This window comes from Lethenteron reissneri, chromosome 2 (genome assembly GCF_015708825.2).
Source record: "Lethenteron reissneri isolate LAM-NWPU_2019-01 chromosome 2, ASM1570882v1, whole genome shotgun sequence".
Taxonomy (NCBI): Eukaryota; Metazoa; Chordata; class Hyperoartia; order Petromyzontiformes; family Petromyzontidae; genus Lethenteron; species Lethenteron reissneri.
In genome coordinates, this window is record NC_083780.1 from 12355841 (window position 1) to 12377672 (window position 21832).

The 21832-nt window shown below is 50.6% G+C and overlaps 1 protein-coding gene across 1 annotated transcript; it reads right to left on the reverse strand.

Moving 5' to 3' along the window:
• Positions 1-381: 381 nt before the first annotated feature.
• On the reverse strand, positions 382-16600 carry LOC133343226 (uncharacterized). The gene is made up of 2 exons (XM_061552668.1): positions 16463-16600; positions 382-7141 (listed from the first exon to the last, which is right to left on the reverse strand). The coding sequence occupies exon 2, from the start codon at positions 6852-6854 to the stop codon at positions 4578-4580; it is 2277 nt and encodes a 758-aa protein (XP_061408652.1). The 5' UTR covers positions 6855-7141; positions 16463-16600; the 3' UTR covers positions 382-4577.
• Positions 16601-21832: the final 5232 nt, after the last annotated feature.

Consider the following 21832-nt stretch of genomic DNA (forward strand, 5'->3'; position numbering starts at 1 on the left):
TTGGCCACGGTCAACTGACGTTGGCTGTAATTGGCCAGGGTCCCTTACGTTATGGCAAGCTTCGGGGCCACTTCCTGGAGTCGTGGAGTTCTGCCATTACGAGTAGGGTACATTTCATAAAAGCGTGTTTTAAAAAATGTGTTTTTAAATCTTACTTATTTGGCTTCTAGTCCATCGTGCCTCGACCACAAGCCTGAGTACCATACCATCTAGCAACGTGTGCTGCCCCCCCACCCCCTCTACCTAAATCGATACGATGTCTTTAACGTGTGCGCGTGTTATCGAATCCACGTGTTCCTTTGTCTGCAATTCCAAGCGTGCACTCCAAAGTTGCTTCTTTGCACACTTTTCAGCTTTTATTCCATTTTGCCAATGCCCGTGTTATCGAACCAGAGTCTACGTTTTGTTTTACTCCATTGTGTCTCCTGCGCACCTGGCACGAGCGCCAATGGTTTAATTGATAATTAAATGTTTGAGAACAAACGCACGTTTAGAAAGTGCTCCAAAAAACATTAATATGCACGATTCGTCTTCCTTGTCCTAATACAGTATTAGGTGTTGCTTCCGTCTGCCTCTTTAACTCCAGGAAATGATTGAAGAACTTACGTTAGAAAAAGCTGCAAAGGTGGAGATTAAGATGAATCAGCAAAACAAGAAACGCCGATGACCAACACAACATTTGCTGACGCGTTATTTTCAGAATTTTTTTTTAATCATTTGATAGCGTTCATTTACAAACACTTAATAATTACTTATGGACATAGTAACTATTTCTGAAGTACTAATAGAAAACGGACATTGACACACAGATAATGAATAACTTATCACAACGGTTGGTGCAAGGAACTTGGTCCAAGTCTATATTAACAAATCAAGAGCAGAAATGAAAAAAAAAATTAAGTTTAAAACATTGTTGAAATGTGCAAAATGTTATTACGGTTGCTAAATAGTTCATGTGAAAATAGCTTTAATTTCGTTAAACAAAAAAGCTCACCGCGAACCCATAAATACAGCCATTCGTATTAGTATAAAAAAAAGCATGCTAAACTTTCAAGCCCTTTGGTCAATTCACTGCTGAATTACACTTCCCCCTCACCACGTGAGTCAGTGTAGGTTGGTTGGCGAAGCGGAGGAGGGTGGCGGCAACAGCCAAACCAGTTCACATAACAGCCGCCACCGACCTGAGCCGTGGCCAGGTTATAGAACGCAGGCCGCCGGGTTCATAGCGCAGTGCGCTAACCACTCCACCACAAGCCTCAAATATTCGTCACGGATGAGACCGGACTCTCAATTGTGATCCATCCGCTGCTCGATTAAAATATGGTCAACAAGTCGTCATGGCACCTCGCCATCGCTTCCTTCCTGTTGCGAGCTTACGCCCATGAATGTCACACAATCGAAGTCCGACTTCCAGTTTCCCCACAACGGAGATATGAAGGTCCTCTTGCTACACAAATGGACGCATCCGTCAAGAACCACTCCACTCTTGCAGTTTCATCGGCATCATTGCCACCGGGCTGTAAGAATTGGGCCGAGTCACCAACCTCTGGACGTCGCTGAAAACTGGCCATGTCGGCAGTCTGCTCGTATCAATCCTCCGGCGACCCGGTCGGTACCGGACCAGATGGCACTCGCCACCAATGTTAGCCGTAGTCGGGAATCGAGAATTTCGGTTGCCCAGTTTAGGAGTAAAAACTAGAAACTATTTTTGTATTAATCTTGATTGGAGGCTTTCGTGACTGCAGGAATTCACTCTCTTTGGTTCTTTCGGTAAAGTCACGTAGATGGGAAAAAAAATTTTGTAATAAAAAATAATAGATCACGACGTTTCGATCTCAACAAGCGTCGTTATATATTATTTTTATTTCATTAATTTTCATTTTCCATCTACGTGACTTTACCGCAAGGGCCAAAGAGTAGTTTAGTATTGTACCAGGTAAGTAAGACCCACCGAGCTACATAGCTCTGTTTCAGAAGCGACCAGGCCACAAATTATGGCTAAACAAAAAGTGGCTTATCGCGTGGAAATGTATAGCAGCCAAAAGCCCTAACCGTGCAGTGGGCCAACTAACCGCGCCACCGCTCCACCCACTATCATTAATATGCAGTGGCAAAACACTTATATTGGAGTAGCTTCGTTGAAGTCCAGCTTTCAAATCATTAAAAAAACATTGGTCAACGAGTTAACACTACCTTTAGGAAGGGAATCATAGCAACTTAAAAGCTTAACTTATCACATATTTAAGCCATACACAAAATTACACTCAAATAGACGCGACCTCCATAATCGCTACAAAGACTACACGAAAGCATTAAAGTGGGAAATCTTTAACCGTGTAACCACAGTGGACATGAACTAAACAAAAATAGTTTTGGTCGTTGGGGGTTACTCATCCATATTTCACGCTGGCCAGTGCGGGCTAGTGGAGAAGGGGTGCTCAGGAACGCTTCAGATCTCACTCGCCACTGATTCGAACCGTGGTCGGGGATTGAACACACGTGGCCCGGGTTCATAGCGCAGTGCGCTAATCACTGCGCCACCGCTCCCCGCCCCAAGTGTAGCCGGTTGCTGTGGACCCATCCGTGCCTGGGATACATTTCAGACTCCCTGCCGGTCTACGTTCAGCGTTCATATCGTAGGGCGGTCGCGACCAAGTGACGTGTTCGTTCTCGGGTTAGGAATAGAGTTACGAATCGAGTTGACTTTCGTAATGACCAAGGGGGGGGGGGGGATAAAACAAAAGTATGATGAGCGAGAACTATCTGGGACAGAGTTCCAGAAAATCTCTGCATCACAACCTGGAGATGAAGCCATCTATCTATTGCCACTTGAGCAATTGTTTCTTGCTGTGGTTGTCTCACCTGATGACGGACGCTTGTGTTGCGCCCGAAACGTCGTGATTTATTTTATTTAATACCCACGTGATTTTACCGACAGAACCAAAACAGTAAGGATCCCTGCAGTCATGAAAACTTCAAATCTAGTCGAGCAAATCATCGGCCCTGCGCGTCAATCTATTGGGTAACGCGGCACAAGTGGAGTTCAAATCCCGCCACTAGGGGGCGCAGAGGGGCTCGTGAATTTTTTATCTGGGCCACTCACCGGTCGAACCCCCCATTCCTCAATATCTCTCCTCCCACGTTCGCCATGACTCGTGGTGGTCAATCCACTGCTGGATGATGGGATTGCGGGCGATTATTTTGCCACGCCGCACAATCCCGCTCGAGTGCGGGTTGGCGAAAGTGGGAGAGTATAGCCCCAGGAATATACTGCGATTTTTTTATTTGTATCCTCAAATCTTGTAACTCAATTTTTACCCACTTCCCAATGTGGTATCGACTGCAAACTTGGTATACTTATGTCATACTGATGACAATACTATATTCTATCATAAAAAGAAAAAACATATTTTTAAACATTATATATTAGATGTTATGTTTCGGCTTGGGTCTAGTTGTCCACGGTCAACTGACGTTGGCTGTAATTCTCCACGGCCCCTCACGTTATGGCAAGCTTCGGGCCCCCCCCCCCCCCACCAAACGTTGCATCTTCACGCCCTTCCTCGAATCGCGTGCGGGTGTCGTTCACCCGTACGCACGGCGAGCTCACGAAGTTGTTCTCGGGACGCGTGAACAGAGATGATCGTGACACAGAAGCAGAGGAACCCCTAAATTTCCGCGCCTGGCGCACCCCTATCAGTTGTATGGTTTTGGAAGGCGCGGGTCGCATCACGCGGCCGGGGTCATTAGAAATGGTAGGGCGGATAGGCAGCTCCGGGGCAGATTCGCCGAATTGTCGATTTCGATCAATCGATCGATCTTCCGAGCACGAACGACGCGTCATGAAATATTAAATGAACACCTCATTTTTATTCAAGTTGATGAAGAAGTCTTAGTGCTCCACGACTACCACAGATAACATATTTTTTGCTTGGGAAGTATTACAATTGCAGTACTTTTGTAATTTTCGCCACAGTATTATTATTATCTAGTTCGGGACCAACACAAAGACGTTATTTTATCGAAGAAAATCGTAATAGGTCTCGCATTAGCGTTTGCCGTCTAATCCAAAATGCTCATTTAAATGCTATAAATGTGGAAGTCATAACAATGGCCTTAATGCAGAAATGCCTCTGAGTCTCAAGCAAGACCTTTTTGTCAGGAAGGTCCTGCCTGCTGCATTGGGATGTTTGACCAACTTTCACCCCCGCGGAGGCTTTTTGAGGGCGGGAGAAACCCAAAGAAAACTCACAAGCAAAGCAAAAGGACACAGTAGCCACCTACTTGGCTGTACATGGTCACATCTTTATGGCCACCTAGCAACCTCGCCGGGCCATGGAAGCCCCAACACCTCACGGCTAATAAAAAAATATGAAGCGAAAATACTAATCTTGCGTCACGCACGGTCCAATTTAACGCCTCGCGATTTGCGAGAATAGATTGGGTTCATGAACTAATTAAATTAACCACCAACCACTACATTAGCAGCAGGTAGCTCGCCGCATCTGGTGGCTACCGAGTTGTCCAGGAGCGGGGATATGGTCATCCCCTCCTCCTCCTCCTCGTGCCGTCTTCCTCTAGAGGGCGGCACGCACACGCGCCACCACGGCCCTCAGAACCCCCACGGACCCCACGGCCCATTTGCGCCCCCAGCCACACCCCAGGCCCTGCCGCCGCCGCATGAGGGCGTTGGCGCCCACCACGGCGACGCAGGGCAGCAACGGGAGCAGCGCCAGCCCCACGGCGCCCGGCGCCCCGAGCTTCCCCGCCGCCGCCGCGCCGTTGTCGCTGCGGCCTAGGAGGGAGGCGAAGAAGCAGCAGCAGCAGAAGGCGAGGAAGAGGGCGACGGAGAGCCATAGAGCGGCGTGGAGGAGCGCGGGCCGGGAAGACGCGGGGCCCAGCGCGTGGAGCAAGGCCCGGCCGCCTCGGCCGAGGACCTTCCGCGCCGACGTCTCGGAGATCCTGGCGGCGCGCGCCGCCAGCGCCGCCGCGTCAGCCCAGCGAAGGCTCGCCAGCGCCGAGAGGAGGACGAGGCCTTGCTCCACCTCGAACGGGAGCCACGCGGTCGCCAGCTCCTCCTCCGTCACGCCGTCATCCGCGTCGCCGTCGAGAAGCGCAAAGACGTCGGCGGCCGTCGACGCTCGCGATGCCAACGCTCGTCCGCCGGCTCCGACACCCCAGCCGCGGTCAATGTCGAGTTCGTCAGCCTTCTGTTCAGTCCCATCGACGTCGTCGTCCTCTTCCATCTCCTCCTCCAGGATGACGGACAGGTGGTGGTTGTGGCCGTAGACGGCTCCGTCTTCATCCGTTGACCCCAAATCCCCTCCGCCCAGGCCTCCGCCACGCCGAACGCCGCCGCCGCCGCCATCATCCTCTCCGCCGCCGTCGCCTTCGCCTTCGTCGTCGTACGGAAGTCGGGGCAGCGGCGCGTCTCTGAGCCGTCCGAGCGGCACATCGGCCCAACCGCGCACCAGGTAGTCCTGGCAGCGGGGACCAAAGCTCGGCGGCTCGGGCCGGGCGGCGCACGCGGCGGCGCACAGCAGCTCGTAGCGCTCGCGGAACACGTGCATCTTCTGCAGGAAGGCCACGGGCTCGCCCAGCAGCATCGCGTCCTGGGCCTCCCCGGCCAGCGCCAGCACGGCGGCGTGCTCGTCCAGCACGCCGCGCAGCACGCCGATGGCCCGCTCGTAGCCCAGCGAGGCACGCCGGCTGGCCGCCTCCATGTACTCCATCACGGCCATCTGCTGCTTGCCGAGATCGTCGCGCAGCGCCGCGAAGTAGGCCTCGACCTGCGCTGCCTCCTGGTTCACCAGCACCTCGTACCCGGTGCGCCGCGCCTCCAGCTCCAGCAGCTGGGTTCGCGCCGTGGCCCAGGGCCCCGGGTAACGTTGCTTCGCTCGACGTTGCGGGCTCCGATTCCGCTCCTCCTTTTGCTCGTCCACTGCTTCCTTGGCCCCTCGAGCGACCGCCTCGTCCCCAGCAGCCCGTCCTCCCCGTCCAGTCTCCCCTCCCTGATCTTCCGTTCCACTCCCCATCTCCTCCTCGCTCGTCCCGCCGCTTGTCGTCCTCCTCCTCCTGCGACCCTCCCCTTGCCGCTCAACATCCCGAGCCTCTTCCTCAACCTCCTCCTGGTGCTGGTCATCCTCGGCAGCATCGTCACCATCGTTACCACGATGAGCATCGCCAACATCTTCCGGAGCTGGATTCAAAACGGTAGCCGAATCCCCAACTCCCTCCTCCTCCTCCTGCTGGCCCACGGCTACCTCCCTCACGTTGTCGTCGTCGTCGTCACCGCCACTGCTACTACGGCCGCCGGCGCCGGCGCCCCCGTCGTCGCCTTCGGCGACATCATCGTCGTCGGAGAGCAGCGCGCGCGTGCTCTCCTCGAGCGCGCGTCCCTCGCGGGCGCAGGCGGATGCGAGCGACTCGATGTCGTGGCTGCGGTGCTCGCCCAGCGTGAGGCAGAAGCCGCACACGAGCGTGCGGTCCGTGAGGCAGTAGACGTTGAGCGGCTGCTCGCTGTGCTCGGCGCACGCGGGCGGGCGCGTCGACTCGGCCAGCTCGCGCTCGCGCTGCAGCTTCTGCTGGCGCCGGTACTTTTCCACGATGGCCACCAGCGAGTAGTTGAGCGGCAGGTAGGAGAGGCCCGCCGAGGGCATGTCGAACATGTGGCGGCAGCTCGGGCACTTGAGGGGCACGCGGAGGGCGCGCCACAGCGGGAACTGCTCCACCGTGGCCTGCAGGACGCTCTCCAGGCAGCGGCGGCAGAAGGTGTGCGAGCAGGGCAAGACGCGCGGCTCCTCGAACAGCGAGAAGCACACGGGGCACGTGAGGTCCTCCTCCAGGTGCTCCATGGTTGAGGAGCAGGGTGGCGAGGTTGAACGACGCGGCGGAGGAGGAAGCAGAGGAGAGCTGCGGATTTCGCAGGGAGTCTGCTGCTAAAAAGTTTTTAGTTTTTGTATTCAAGCGGTGCTGCTCCCCCGACAGCCCAAATCGCTTTGGATGTTGTTCCTTAAAATTGTCACAAAATCGGGAAAATAACAGAACTATAAAAAAAAAGAAGCCTCGGCAAGCAACGTTGCAGAACTTTGTTCCAACCCTGCGATGGGTGCAGATTCTTTGAAGGCTTCCGAGATTAATCCTGAAAATGAGAGGGTAGCAGTTGGTGGAGAGGGAGGGAGGGAGGTATGGGGGGGGGGAGCAAGGAATAAAACAGGACGGCAAAAGGTTAATGGCTTCAGTAAAGCGTGCGTGTGGGTTTTAAACAAGGTGTTCTTTATATTGTACAATTTGTGGTGCTGTCGTGTTCTGAGAAAGTATCCGGTAGGATTTCTCGCACGGCAGTGCAAGCTTTTATATTGGAGTAAAAAGGCCCAGGGAATAAAGTATCGCAGCGCTCCCCGTGACGCGAGCTCCCGTCGAATAACCCTCCGGTGCACACGCGCAGTGCTGTAGAGGGCAGCACTTCATTAGGTTCGTCACATGACCGTAAACCCGACGTTTGAATTGTGTGTACGGACAGTGCTCGACTTACGGACCACAATTCGCTCCTGGGGCCGGTTGAACGGTACGTGGTCGCGGGTGTGTTTTTTTTAATTCCACAGCTGGAATTTAGCCAAATTAAGATCAGCAGCAAATTTTAAAACGTGAATATTTTTCGCGCGTGTGTGTGTGTTACCAACTCACCAACTACACTTAACCTGGTTTAAATCATTAAATCACAGGTGGCATCAGTTGAAGCCAGCTCAGCACTTAGACTTCTGAGCTACCTGGCCACCAAGGGCTTTAATTATTTTTTTATAATTAAAAACCCTGAAATTCATAATGATCCACTGCAATACAACTCGATTCGCACAGTTAGGACGCAATGGTTAAAACAATTATATGGTTTGCAATACGCGTTGGGTCAATAGATATTTTTTTCTCAGGAAAACACCATATGTACATTACAGGACACAAATGTAGAATCGATTTAAACCGAAGCATGTGTAAGTACATAAAATTTTATAGGTTTAATTAACTGCTAATTAAAACACAAATCATATGCTAAATTAGCCCTTCGGTGCAGGCAGGCCCTCAACCAGCAGGAGATGGCCAAACGAGATATTCATGTAAATAACATGCTAATGCAACGTTAGCATCTGCTGTGGTTTAACCACAGCTGATGCTAACGAGACTGTGGGGGGGGGGGGGGAAGAGATTAAACAAATCAGAGCTTGAATCGAATCTCTGTTCCCAATACTGACGATTCGTCCAATCTCTCTCCGTGTGTGTGTGTGTTGCAGCTCGTTACACGCCTGATTAGTACAGCAATTAGGGCAGGCTAAGATATTGCAACAGTTTGCCGCAAGGTGTCATGGGAGGCACAACACGTGTGCTCACTGCTCACAGCAGCAAGCGCCCATCGCCCCCTTATCGCCACGTGTCCTGCCAGTAACGGCCCCACTTTATTTTATCAAGGGGGTGAATTATGCCGTGATCCTGCATGTGTTCTCTATGAAATGAATCGCTTACGAGTACCAAACCGCATGGTCGGAAAGCGTTGCATGGTCAGGCATATGCACGGTTTTTCTTCCTCGGTCTTTTTAAAATTATAATTTCGTGTTTAATTATGCACCGGGAAGCGTCGCGTTACACGTAAATGGGAAATCAGTTTCTAAATTACCATCGTTAGAAAAGCTCAATTATTACGAAACACTCCCCTCCCCCAGGGATTAAACACACGTTGCTGCGATTAGATTCACGAGCGAGAAAAAGCCCTGTTTTTGTTTTGGCAGAAGCGCCCCTAATGGCTGTAAACATGGGTCACCGTGAAACTCTTTCAGAATCAGAATCCGTATGTAGACTACAGGCGGAATCCGATGAGCTGTGAAGCTCTTCATCGCAAATGTCCAGTATGGGCGGGTCAGATCTTGGGAGCGAAGCAACTTCGAGCCTTCGACGACTCCTCGGATGGGCGACCACTCTACTTGTAACAGGTGCTATAGGCTTGCTGCGGGACCACGTGGTGGGCATTGTAGAAAGCTGCATTGTTGTACTGTACTCCTACGCTCCCACGTCAACGGCTTTACGAAACAGGCACTGACCAATCTGGATTTGAAGTTTTCGTGTCTTTCGGTAAAGTCGCGTAGGTATATTTGTATTTTATACCTACGCGACTTTACCGAAAGAACCAAAGGAGTAAGGCACTGACCAGCCTGGTGAAGTATGGTCACACGAGTCGCACGGCCTTTATCCAGCGGTGGATTTGTATCAGGCGCTCTCGAGATAAACACACGCGCGCTCGAGTGCGAACATGGGAAGTTGTACGCTCTCTTGATTGCATCCGCCGCTGCTAATCATACTAATCATACATCGCGTTGTGAAGCACCCAGCTGTACCAACGCGTTAAATTATACTGGGTAGGACCTCCTGGTTACACCAGCCCACAGGGGATTATTGTGTCCGTCCGTCGTGTTGGAGGGGCTGGGTGGGGAGGGGAAGGTGGGGAGGGGCTGGTCACCCTGTGGTGCCCTTATAAAACTCAACGTTTAACCGACTCACGCCGGCTTGTGCCCGCCCTCAGTCGGGCATATTTGCGGAACACACCACGCCGCCGTTGACCCTGGCCATTGACCGAGCAACCCAACGTTCCTACCAGCTCCCTCCGCAAACTTTACTAATTGACTGTGTCGGGTTTAACTGCACATTTATATTTTACGCGATATAAGCCAGAAAACATCTATGATGGGTTTCTTTTAATGTTGCCAGGTAAATCCCACTGAACTATTCAACTCTTTTTCAGAAGCGACCTGGCAACGCATGATAGCTTAATGACATGGCTTATCAATCACGTGGGAATTAATAGCACCCAAATACTCTAAGCGCGTGCTGTTGATTCTAAATGTGGAGGGGAAAATCCGGAGGATCCGGAGCAAAATCCATACGACCACGGGGCAAGAGATACACAAACTCCAAATATACAGCAGCAGCAGGCGTCAGGGTCGGGTTCGAACCCACGACCTCCTGTACACCAGGCGAAGTAGTTAACATCTCCTAGCCACCGTAGCGGGTAGGGAATATCTTCTTGGTTCTTTCGGTAAAGTCACGTAGAAGGGGAATAATAAAATAATAAAAACATAATTAAATCATTCTCACGATGTTTCGGCCACAACGCAAGCAGCCGTCCTCAGGTGAAGAATGAAACACCACCAAGCTTGGAGCGTATATTTAAGCTGGGTTGGAGGGGGAAGAAGAGCGCCTTGAAGCTGAGCCTTCTTATCACGGAGCTTGTTGAAGGATCTTAAAGTTTTATGGAATCCCACAGCGTAGTGGCTGTAAATTTAGATTTAAAGCTTTCGTGCTTGCTGGGATTCATCTTCTTGGTTCTTTCGGTAAAGTCACGTCGAAGGGACATAATAAAATAATAAAAATAAATAGTTGAGGGGGGGTGGGGGGGGGATGTTGCATGGCGTGCCCTGCACTGCCAGCTCCAGGTGCTGCTACCCGTCCGTTGATAGGCGCTCACCTTGCACCTGGCGGGTAATCATCTCACCACATGTCCGTGCAACCCATCTGTCTCCACCCGTGTGTCTGTGGCTTCGTCCCCAATCTGTCGACGCTGCATCTCGGTGCTTTAATCGGCGTGTCCCGCGCGTTTGCGTTGAGCTCTTCACCCCATGTCTACGTGTCGCCCCGTTTGTCTTCGTCTCTCGCATCCCACCCACCACCACCCACCCCCATGTGTACCGTCTTCATCATCTTCCCCTCTTGCGAGGTCACAAACTTTAATGCTCCGAAACACAAGCACACGGCTCGGAACCCCAAATAAACAATAATCTATATATTCTTAGGTTTTTTCGGTACAGTCACGTAGGTAAAAAAATAAAATTAGCACGTGCTGTGACGGTTCCACCTGAAAACGGAATCTTGTGTTGCCTCCGAAACGTCGTGATTTTTATTTAATTTTTATTTTACTTTTATTCATTTTAATTTTAAAATTTTACCTACGTGACTTTACCGATAAAACCTAAGGATATGAATCCTTGCAGTCACGAAAGCTTCAAATCTAGAAATAATATATAATTTGTTATAATTCGGTAAAAAAATACTCAATATTTCAAGAGCCGCAATGCACTCACTGTGTGGTGAATACGAGAGGGCGAGTCCTTAACAAAGAGACGCGTGTTAACGACCTCTGCACCAGGACCCGATCTATTATTCTAGATTTGAAGCTTTCGTGACTGCAAGGATCCATACTCTTTGGTTCTTTCGGTAAAGTCACGTAGGTGAAAAAAAAAAGAATTGAGTTATTTCTATTTTTTATACAAATTTGAAATAATTGAGTTATTCATATTTTTTATTCTTATTTTTTTCAATAAAATAAAATAGACATAATTTAGTCATTTCTATTTTTTTTATTTGAAATAATCTAGTTATTTATATATTTTATTCTTGTTTTTATTTTTTTCAATAAAAATAAAAATAAATGAGTCATTTCTTTTTTTTATTATAAAAAAAGAAATAATTTAGTTATTTATATTTTGTATTTTTATTTTTTCACCTACGTGACTTTACCGAAAGAACCAAAGAATATGGACCCTATTCCCCCCCCCTCTCTCCTTCTTACTCTCCAGGTAAACACAGCTCACCCTGCACCTGCTGCGAGGTTCCCCGAGCCTCCCTCCCCCTACATCCTCCCCCTACATCCTCCCCCTACATCCTCCCCCTACATCCTCCCCCACCACCTCCACCCCCACCACCACCACCAGGTGCACGCAGACAAAAGGCAGAGCGCGGGCAGTAGCACGACAACAGATGCTGCGGCTCTCCGCGCTTTGCCGCACGGCCGCCCGCGGGGAGCACTTTCTCAATGTGCACCCAAAAAAACTTAAATTGTTATTTTCTTCTTTGGTTCTTTCGGTAAAGTCACGTATAAAGAGAAAATAATAAATTAAATACTAGCATACGACGTTTCGATTTCTCTGTGTGCCTATGTATGTGTCTCTCTCTATGTATCTCTGTGATATCTGTCTGTCTATATGTCTCTGGTTCTGTGTTTTATCTCTCTCTCACATTTAGCATTCTCAGGAAGAACGTAATCAACCAGGTAGGGTGTTGACTGTTATGTTATCCGACTCTCTGTTGTATTATTACATTACATTTCTAAGTATACTAGATTTGTGTTTCTATTTCATTTATACCTGATGATGATTGCTTGTGTTGCAATCGAAACGTCGTATGCTAGTATTTAATTTATTATTTTCTCTTTATACGTGACTTTACCGAAAGAACCAAAGAGTAATTCCCGCAGTCACGAAAGATCCAAATTAAGTTTTATTTTTCAATTTAAAGCTTTCGTGACTGCAGGGATTCATCTTCTTGGTTCTTTCGGTAAAGTCGCGTAGAAGGGAAATAATAAAAGAATAAAAATAAAACATAATAAAATAATATAATAAACTAATATAATATATTAATAAAAAAATCTCACAAGGTCATTATTTATTATTTAATTATTCTCACATGTTTTATTATTTATTATTTTATTATTTTCCTTCTACGTGACTTTACCGAAAGAACCAAGAAGATAAGTTTAATTTTCTTGTCACGTGACCCGTGCACCCCACCACCGCCTCGTGCGATTGGTCGATTGGCGCAGATGACCACGTCCACAGCGCGCGAGCTCGCCCGAGTTGGCTGACGTCACGCCGTCATCTCGCCATCGATTGGACAATAATTTCGATTTAAAGCTTTCGTGACTGCAGGGATTCATCTTCTTGGTTCTTTCGGTAAAGTCACGTAGAATGGAAATAATAAAATAATATTTCATTATGATTTTTTTTATTTTTTTATTTCCATTCTACGCGACTTTACCGAAAGAACCAAGAAGATGGACAATAATTGTGATTTTTTTTTCAGGTAGATGTTTTGACAATCCACTGCTGGATGAAGACCTCCCCGTGCCGTGTATGTCATGGAGGGGGGGGGGGGTGTTGTTTGGCCATACTTCACCAGGTTGGTCACTACGGGTTGATGAAGGACCGGTTCAGATCTCACCTCGCCACTGATGTTTGCAGTGGCCAGGAATTGAACTCTGGTGGCAGATGGCCAACTACTGCGCCACCGCTTCACACCGCCATCACAACGCGCCCTCTCATATCGCACACACATCACACTCGTACATACCCCCTACTATCACACCCATCAATCACAGTAACTCCTTGCCATCATACCGCTCCCATCCACACCATGCACACAATCACCCCCATCCACACCATCACCCCCTCCTCCCCGCCTCCACACGAACCCCCCGGCGTCTGTGGCGATGGATTTGACAATAAACAAAGCGATTAATAAAAAATTCGCTTGCCCAGGTGTCCAACTCATCTTGTGGGGGAGGGGTGAGACACGCGGCGGTGGCGACGTCGACGGTTTAGGACCGCGTCACGCCGAGACCACGTGACGAGCACGTGGCGAGCACGTGGCGCCGGCAAACAGCCACGACACAAAAGACAAAGACTCAGTGGACACACGCAGACACACACAGAGATTCACACAGACACACAGAGACTCACACACAGACTCAGTGGACACACACAGATACACACACAGACACACGCAGACACACACAGAGATTCACACAGACACACAGAGACTCACACACAGACTCAGTGGACACACACAGATACACACACAGACACACACAGAGAGACACACAGAGACACAGACAGAGACACACAGAGACTCACACACACAGAGACACAGAGACAGACAGACACACACACACAGAGACAGACACAGACAGAGACACAGACACACACACACAGAGACACAGACAGAGACACAGACACACACAGACACAGAGACACACACACAGAGACACGCACAAAGAGACACACACAGACATAGACACGCACACAGAGACAGAGATATACAGACTCACACACAGACACAGAGAGAGAGACCCAGAGAGACACACACAGAGACTCACACACAGACACACAGAGAGAGAGAGACACACAGAGACACACACAGACAGAGACACACACACACAGACACACACAGAGACACAGACACGCAGAGACACAGACACACACAGACACAGACAGAGATATACAGACTCACACACAGACACAGAGAGAGAGACACAGACACAGAGACTCACACAGACACTCACCCGTCATGATACACGCCGAGTCTCAAGGATGACCCCCCCCCCGCTTTTGGGACGACTCACGGTTTTACGAAATGGGAGTGCGCGTGCCTCACGGCTGCGCAACGGATTCACTTTGTTGTTGTTGTCATTGTTGTTGTCGTTGTGGTTGGAGCAGAGGTGACCCGGCCCCCCGTGTAGTTTAACCGGCAATTGCTGCCGATTGTGGATGTTTTTTATGTCAGGGTCCGATCCACTTTCTCCGAGTAACAAAGGGGGGTGGGGGGGGGACACACACAACTATCCAAGGTGATTATTTAATCCACCAAGTGGTGGACATTAACCGATTGTTGCGACGTAAAACTCATTTTGTAACCCCCCCCGCCACCCCCATGAGACTCGCCCGTGGCCCGCCAGGTTTATTTGGGTCTCGCTCCCGTTTGTTCGGTTTCCGTCTCAGTTTACTTTTAGGATTTCGGCCGTGGGTCTCGCGGTGGGTGGGGGGGGTGACGAGTACAAGGCACGCTCACCACATCACCTTACCAGCATCAATCACCAAGACAGCACAAAGACAAAGATCCCCCGTGTAGCCTCAACAGACTGTTGGGGCAAGTGCTGTTAGCGAGCACATTTAAAGGCCGGCACGGCACACGAGGGGGTGGGTGGCCAGCACTACGCCCGACCGCCTTTGTCTCCCTAGTGGCGATGGTTTACTACATCACCGCACCAGGTTACTGACTTGAGGCCGAGTCGACCTAGGGGAGGCCCAGGACCGGCTCAGATTGTAATCGTCACTGGGTGTTGGCCGTGAAGCGGGAACGAACTCGGGTCGCCGGGTTCGTAGCGCAGCGCGCTAACCGCTGCACCACCGCTCCCCGTGGACATCGCGAGTCAGCAAAGCAAGTGACACGGATTCGCCCATTCTAGGAATCGTCAGCGTGGCACTTTGCGCTAAGATTACTCCCCGCCACCAACTCATACCAACCCCCGCCACGGCGAACATCAGCGGCGAGTTAAAGCTGAACCTGAAGACGGAAGCTTGTGTTGCCTCCGAAACGTCGTGATTTTTTATTTTACTTTTATTCATTTTAATTTTAATTTTTACCTACGTGACTTCACCGAAAAAAACTAAAAATACGGTGTTGCAAGAGTTTGGTGCGCCATGCCGGATTTTAAACGCGGCGCTCGCTAACAGCACTTTCCCCAACACGTGAGCGCGGCCTTTATAACGGTGGCGGGGAATTTTTGTTCTATCGGTAAAGTCACGTAGGTAAAAAATAAAATTAAAAAGTAATAATAGAAAAAAAATCACGATTAATTATTTTAATAAAAATGATAATTTATTATTTAAAATTATTTTAAAAAAAATAATGATTTATTACTTTATTTCTATTATTACTTTTAGTAATTTTTAAATGTATTTTCTACCTACGTGACTTTACCGAAAAAACCTAAGAGTATGAATCATTGCAGTCACGAAAGCTTCAAATCTAGAATCTTTGTTCCGCTTCGCGTCTGTGGATGCGTCTGTGGATGCGACGCTGGGTCGTCATCGCGGTGGTGACCGGAGAACCTTCTGCTACGGAACCCGGCCGAGAAAAAGAGTTCGATTCCAGCTCTCACGGCCAATAACAGTGGCGAATATTTCAAAACCGGTCCTCATGTCGAGCACCTGGGGAGACAAAGGCGGCCGGGCGTGGTGCTTGGCCACCGAACCGCCCTCGTGCGCAACGCTCATGGCACCGTCTGTTAAAGGCGTGCGAGAATGTGAGCCTGTGTATTTGTGTGTCATTGTGTGTGTGTCACTGTGTGTGTGTGTCACTGCGTGTCTGTGTGTGAGAGAGGGATAGTGCGAAAGTGCACGCGTGTGTGTGCTGTGTGTGTCACGGCGTGTCTGTGTGCTGTGTGTGTCACTGTGTCTGTGTGTGTCACTGTGTCTGTGTGTGTGTCTGTGTGCTGTGTGCGTCACTGTGTGTGTGTGTCACGGCGTGTCTGTGTGTGTGTCACTGTGTGCGTGTGTGTCACGGCGTGTCTGTGTGTGTGTGTGCCACGTGAATGTGGAGGCTTCTGTGCCTGCGTTGTATGCCGCGCTGCGCTACCAACTTGACTCGATTTCAGACTTCTCGATATCGGGATTTTTGCACTCCCTCCCCCCCTATAGGGCAGACTTACAGTGTACCGGCAAAACAAAAACACTTTATCGATTCAAGGCAATATCGGATTGCCACCGATACAGCCCCATACCCCAGTACACACAAAAAAAATACACAAAATGTTCCCCCACGCAGACTGTCGGTACACGCGGGTCAACAATAAAGACGGTCCACTCACCCAGCTCTGGGGAGACGCAGCAGGAGCAGCAGCAGCAGCAGGAGCAGCAGCAGGCGGCGTTGTGCTCGAGTCGCGACGCGTGCGGTGTTTACAAGGGCGCGACGCGACGCAATTTATACCTGAGCGACGTCTCTCCCCTGTTGTGACGTCAGCACCCAGTCTCACTTCACCCCCCCCCCTCCCCCTACATCAGCCCCCACCACCCCCCTCTCTCATCACCCACCAACCCATTTCACATTCACTCTTCAGTCCCACTTGAACCACCAATCTCACTCCCCTCCCATCTAACAGGACCCCCCCTCCCTCCCTCCCTCCCCCGGCTGTCCGCCAACAATCCCACAACCCCCACCCACCCTCTTCATCTCACCCCCCCCCCCCCCCTCCTTACGATCTCACGTAATCCTCCAGTCTCATTGCTCGCTCGACCTCTACCTGCCAACACCTCGCTCAGCCCTCAACTCGTTTCACCTCTTCATCTCACACACCCCCCCACATCTTCTCCCACCCCGCCCCCCCCCCCAAACATCTCCATCCCAATTATTCATCAATATTCCAATCCAATTTAACCTCTCAAATCTTACCCCCCGTCCTCTCTACCATCTACCCCCACCCCACCGCTCCCTAACATCTCATCCCTTTTCGAATATCATCCCCCAAACTCCACCACCACCCCCCTCCGATTACCCCATTCACTCCTCCAACCCCCACCCACTACACCCCCCCCCACGCGTTCTCGGATTCCTAAACCTCCGCCTCCCCCCCCCCCATGGCTCGCGCAGTCTCTTACAGCGGCCTACGACTTCTCCATCGGCCATGGTCACTCCACTGCTGGATGATGAAGGCCTTTCCCTCCAAGCCGCCACCGCCGCCCCCCTCTCTCGACCCGCAGCAAGAAGAGCCGATTTCATCACCAACATCGACATCAATGAGGCCGACCTCGTGGTGCCTCGCAAGCTAAGCAACGTCATCGAGTGTGGCCATCACGCACATGGGCGACTACCCGATAACGCACCGCAAACGATCGGCTCGCTCTCGTCGAGAGAGACAGAGAGAGACAGAGACCGGCCCAGAGACGCAAGGAGGGCCGATAGCAAAGCTGGAATGCAGTCACGCCGCGAGCCAGCGCCGACAGTTGCCCCAGCTCCGCCGTCCTCTATTCGCGAAGCTGTTACCGGCCAATTGCCCGAGTGTTTACACGTGGTGGAGCAGAGCAGAGAGCAACCGGAGGATACGCACGCGTGCGAAGGGCCACAGATGGAACGGATGGGTGGGGGGGTTCCACGTGATTTGCTGTACTGCCTTCAGGCGAGCCAGGGCTGCTCGAAGCCCACCGGGGAGGGAGTTTCACAACATCCGTGCGCAGCAAAATCCATGCAGTCCTTGAATCGGTACAGTAATTGGCGCTGCTCAGAACATCCAGCACGTGGGCTGTGTGCATCGGAACTTCTGAAAACGACGATCGTCCCTGCGTTCGTATGAATACACCACGGCGTATGGGTGTCCATTGAATACGTTAACCGATATTCACCACTAAAAAAAATGTAACCCGTAAAAACAAAGTTTTTCAGTATAAATCCTTTATATGCGTGGCGGCTAGAGTCCTCTCGTCCTCTGGCTTGAGATGGCTGCCACCTATGGGTCAGATGATTGTCTGGCAGCATTAAGCAATTGGTAATTAAATATTTTAAAAAAATTCCCCTAAACAGTGTCAAATTTTGGAAAAAAAAATTCAGGAAAATTAATTGTCACGCACAACGAGTCTGTGTGCAAAATGTCAGCTCGATTGGATCACGGGAAGTGGGTTAAAAACGACCGAAAGATTTGCACGGTCGTAAGCAAGCAAGCAAGCACGCAAGCACGCAAGCACGCAAGCAAGCAAGCAAGCGAACTTAATATAAAGGATTTAAAACTATCCATTGAATACGTCAACCGATATTCAACACTGTGTACACCTATCCATTGAATAAATTAACCGATATCGATGATTACGATGAACTCCCTTAAAGGTGGTTAAGTTAAATTATAAGATAACCACCTCCCCCCCCACCGCCCACATGGCCCACACGGCTTGGGGAAGCCTCCATCTAGCAGTGAAGAGACAAAGAGCTCTAAATCATTGTAGAGTGGGGTGGGTGTACACAGCTGCGTGAATTCAGAAATGGTAGCATCATCATCTTCATGCCCCGAGGGTAGATAAAATAAGTAGCACCTGGCGAGGATTCGCCCACCACCTGGATTGACGCTTCAATGGACGTTGTCACCGATGCGCGTTCGGTTTTGGAAATACTGGGACCCGCCCACAGGAACGTGGAATGATCACACACGAGTGAATGTGATGTTCGTGTTGGTCACAACCACCCCCTCGTGTGCCGTGTCGCCATTCAAAGGTGATCGCTAACAGCACTTGCCCTAACGGCCTGTGGAGGCTACACGGACGACCTTTGTCTTTGTCTGCATGTCTGTTCATCTGCTCGTGTGTGCGTGTTTGTGCGTCTCTGTCCTGTACCTGTGCCATCTCGGTCATCTCAGTCAGTCGACCCGGCTCACCTGGGTCTGCCCCGTGACCTCCTGCCAGCGGGCGTTCGACACTTCACGTGGCCTCAAGGTGCACATGGCCTGGCACAAGCGTCGTGGTGACGTCACCGCCACTTAGTGGCGAATGGCTGTTGTTGTTGTTGTACCTGTGCAAGGGGGGAACGGTGGCGCAGCGATTAGCGCGCTGCGCTCCGAACCCGGCGACCCGAGTTCGATTTCCGCAACATGGCCAAGACCAGTGACGATTATCTGAACCGGTCCTGGGCTTCCCCTAGGTCGACTCAGCCTCAAATGAGTACCTGGTGTGGTGTGTAGAAACCGCCGCTGGGGAGACAAAGGCGGTCGGGCGTGGTGTTGTCCACCCACCCCCTCGTTCGCCGCGCTGCCCTTCGTGTGTGCTCGCTAACAGCACTTGCCCCTACAGTCTGATCAAGGCTATATGGGGGATCTTTGTCTGATGTCTATGTACGTTGAACTTCTTTCGCACCGCACGTGGCCAACCGCGCTAATCGGAGGCCTTTGCCGTGTGGACTTGCGCGTATCGATCTCAACCAGGGTGATCGTGTATTTTAATTTACGGCCACGGTCATCATCAGTGGCGATTGAAATCAGGGACCGATGAAACGCTTTGACGTCCCAAACCCCGGGAACTCGCGCTGCCGCTTCGCCCCGGGGCCCCCTCCAGCTCCTACTCAAACGCCTGCACGGTCTGTGGACCGTGTCACTGAATTATTGATAACGATGATCAAAGGCAAAGATAGCAAGCAGCACGCACGCGTAAAGACGCAGAGCGCAACAACGGCCACGATGTCACGACTCACGAACGGCGCTGGTGTCAGGCTCGCACGGGGGGGGGGAGGAGGTCGCCAACCAAAACAACAAGAAGAGACATTTTTTTATTCGGAAAAAAATATATAGTAATATTTCAACAACACAAAAAAACCCGGTAGTCAATAGGTAGCGTCGCGAAATGGAGTGTGTATGTTATCCCCACCACACCACCCCTGTTCTGAAGCGAGTTTTTTCCGTGTTCTCCGGTTTCCCCACAAAGAAAAACAATGAGGAGCTGTAACTCATAATGTCCCAATGCCAAAATATACCTGCAAACGATTCGATTACACAGAACAGCAGCAGCGGCAGCAACATCACGACTTCTGGTGACAACGTGGGCAGGGCCCTCTTCAGCATCGAGACTCGGCGAAATAAAACATCTGGCCCTGTCCAGCAAGCATTCGACCCCTGTCCATACATAACAAACACATAATGTACACACATAACACAGGTTTTGTTTGGGTTAGATCGAGTCAATTTATAAATGTGTCGTTAAACCCGCCACCACCCGCTGGTTCCAGTCATCGTCAAGTCCACTCCGCTCCACGTCCTCCTCCCGTACCGCATCAGTCGATCTCTTCTCCAGCCCAAGTCACACACGCACACACAAAGACAAAGATCCCACGTATAGCCTTAACAGACTGTAGGGGCAAGTGCTGTTAGCGAGCACCTATGAAGGCCGCAACGGTACACGAGGGGGTGGGTGGCCAGCACCACGCCCGACCGCCTTTGTCTCCCCAGTGGCGATGTTTACACACCGCACCAGGTACTCATTTAAGGCTGAGTCGACCTAGGGGAGGCCCAAGACCGGTTCAGATAATCGTCACTGGTGTTAGCCGTAGCACAGCGTAGCGCTAACCGCTACACTACCACTCCCCACACACACAGAGACACACACAGACACACATATACACACACATACATACACACACGCACACGTGCACACTCGCACGCACGCGATCGAGTATAGAGGCGGGCGTCTGTTATCGTCTCAAGTTCCACACGCGGAGCCTGCACCAAATCCCCGCAGTGACAAGACGAGATGAAAGTTTTTCACACCGCATGCGCCAAGGCAGAAACGAAACTTCCACCACCACCACCTCCATCACCACCTCCACCATCCTCGGGCGATTATACGAATTTCCGCGTTTTGATCAAAAGAAACAGCGACTGTTTGATTAAAGTTGCGGCGCATGTCAGCTGACGGCCGTGGCATCTGTCGCAAAGACATGTTCTTCACCTGAGGACGGCTGCTTGCGTTGTGGCCGAAACGTCGTGAGAATTGTATTTTATTATGTTTTATTTTTATTATTTTATCATTTCCCTTCTATATAAAGTTTTAGTTTACATAAACGAACCAAAAGCATAATATGGATCCTGCCACGTACGATTATACGTTCTCAGCCAAAACTATTCACACAGCAACACTGCGGAAAATTGACCGATTCCGATATCCCTCGCCACCGACTTTTAACCCAAAATGCGGCCGGGTGAACATGAAAGCTGGTTCGCTCGCTGACCACCGCGTCGCCGCTCCACGTCCCTCGTCGTAATTCGGGACGCGGTTTAATCTGTCGGAGGTTTCGCCGGTCACCGTGCAGGTTCAAGTTCAAGTTCAAGTTATTTTATTAGGTATATAGCCCTGTGAGCCATTCGGCTCTTGAATCGGGTGCGCACGGAAACAGACGGTTACGCGCAAACTAGCGGACGACGACGACGGTGTGGTTGCCCTTTACACCTGAGCCCATGAGATTATTCCGTGACCTTTCCGTGACTTGACATGGATTTATTGCACTTTAGATTCCGCAACCCTCGTAAATACCGTACGAAAACCAACGCATCGTGGCTGCGTGTTTTCAGACAGAAGGCATGTCGCTATAAATAGCTCGTGCGGTCGGAGGAGTTGAACAAGGAGAGATGAAAACATTGCGCGCGACGTTGCGAGGAGGAGGAGGCTTGTGGGTTACGTGAACTGCCCCCGTCACCACCTCTACCTGTACGTGT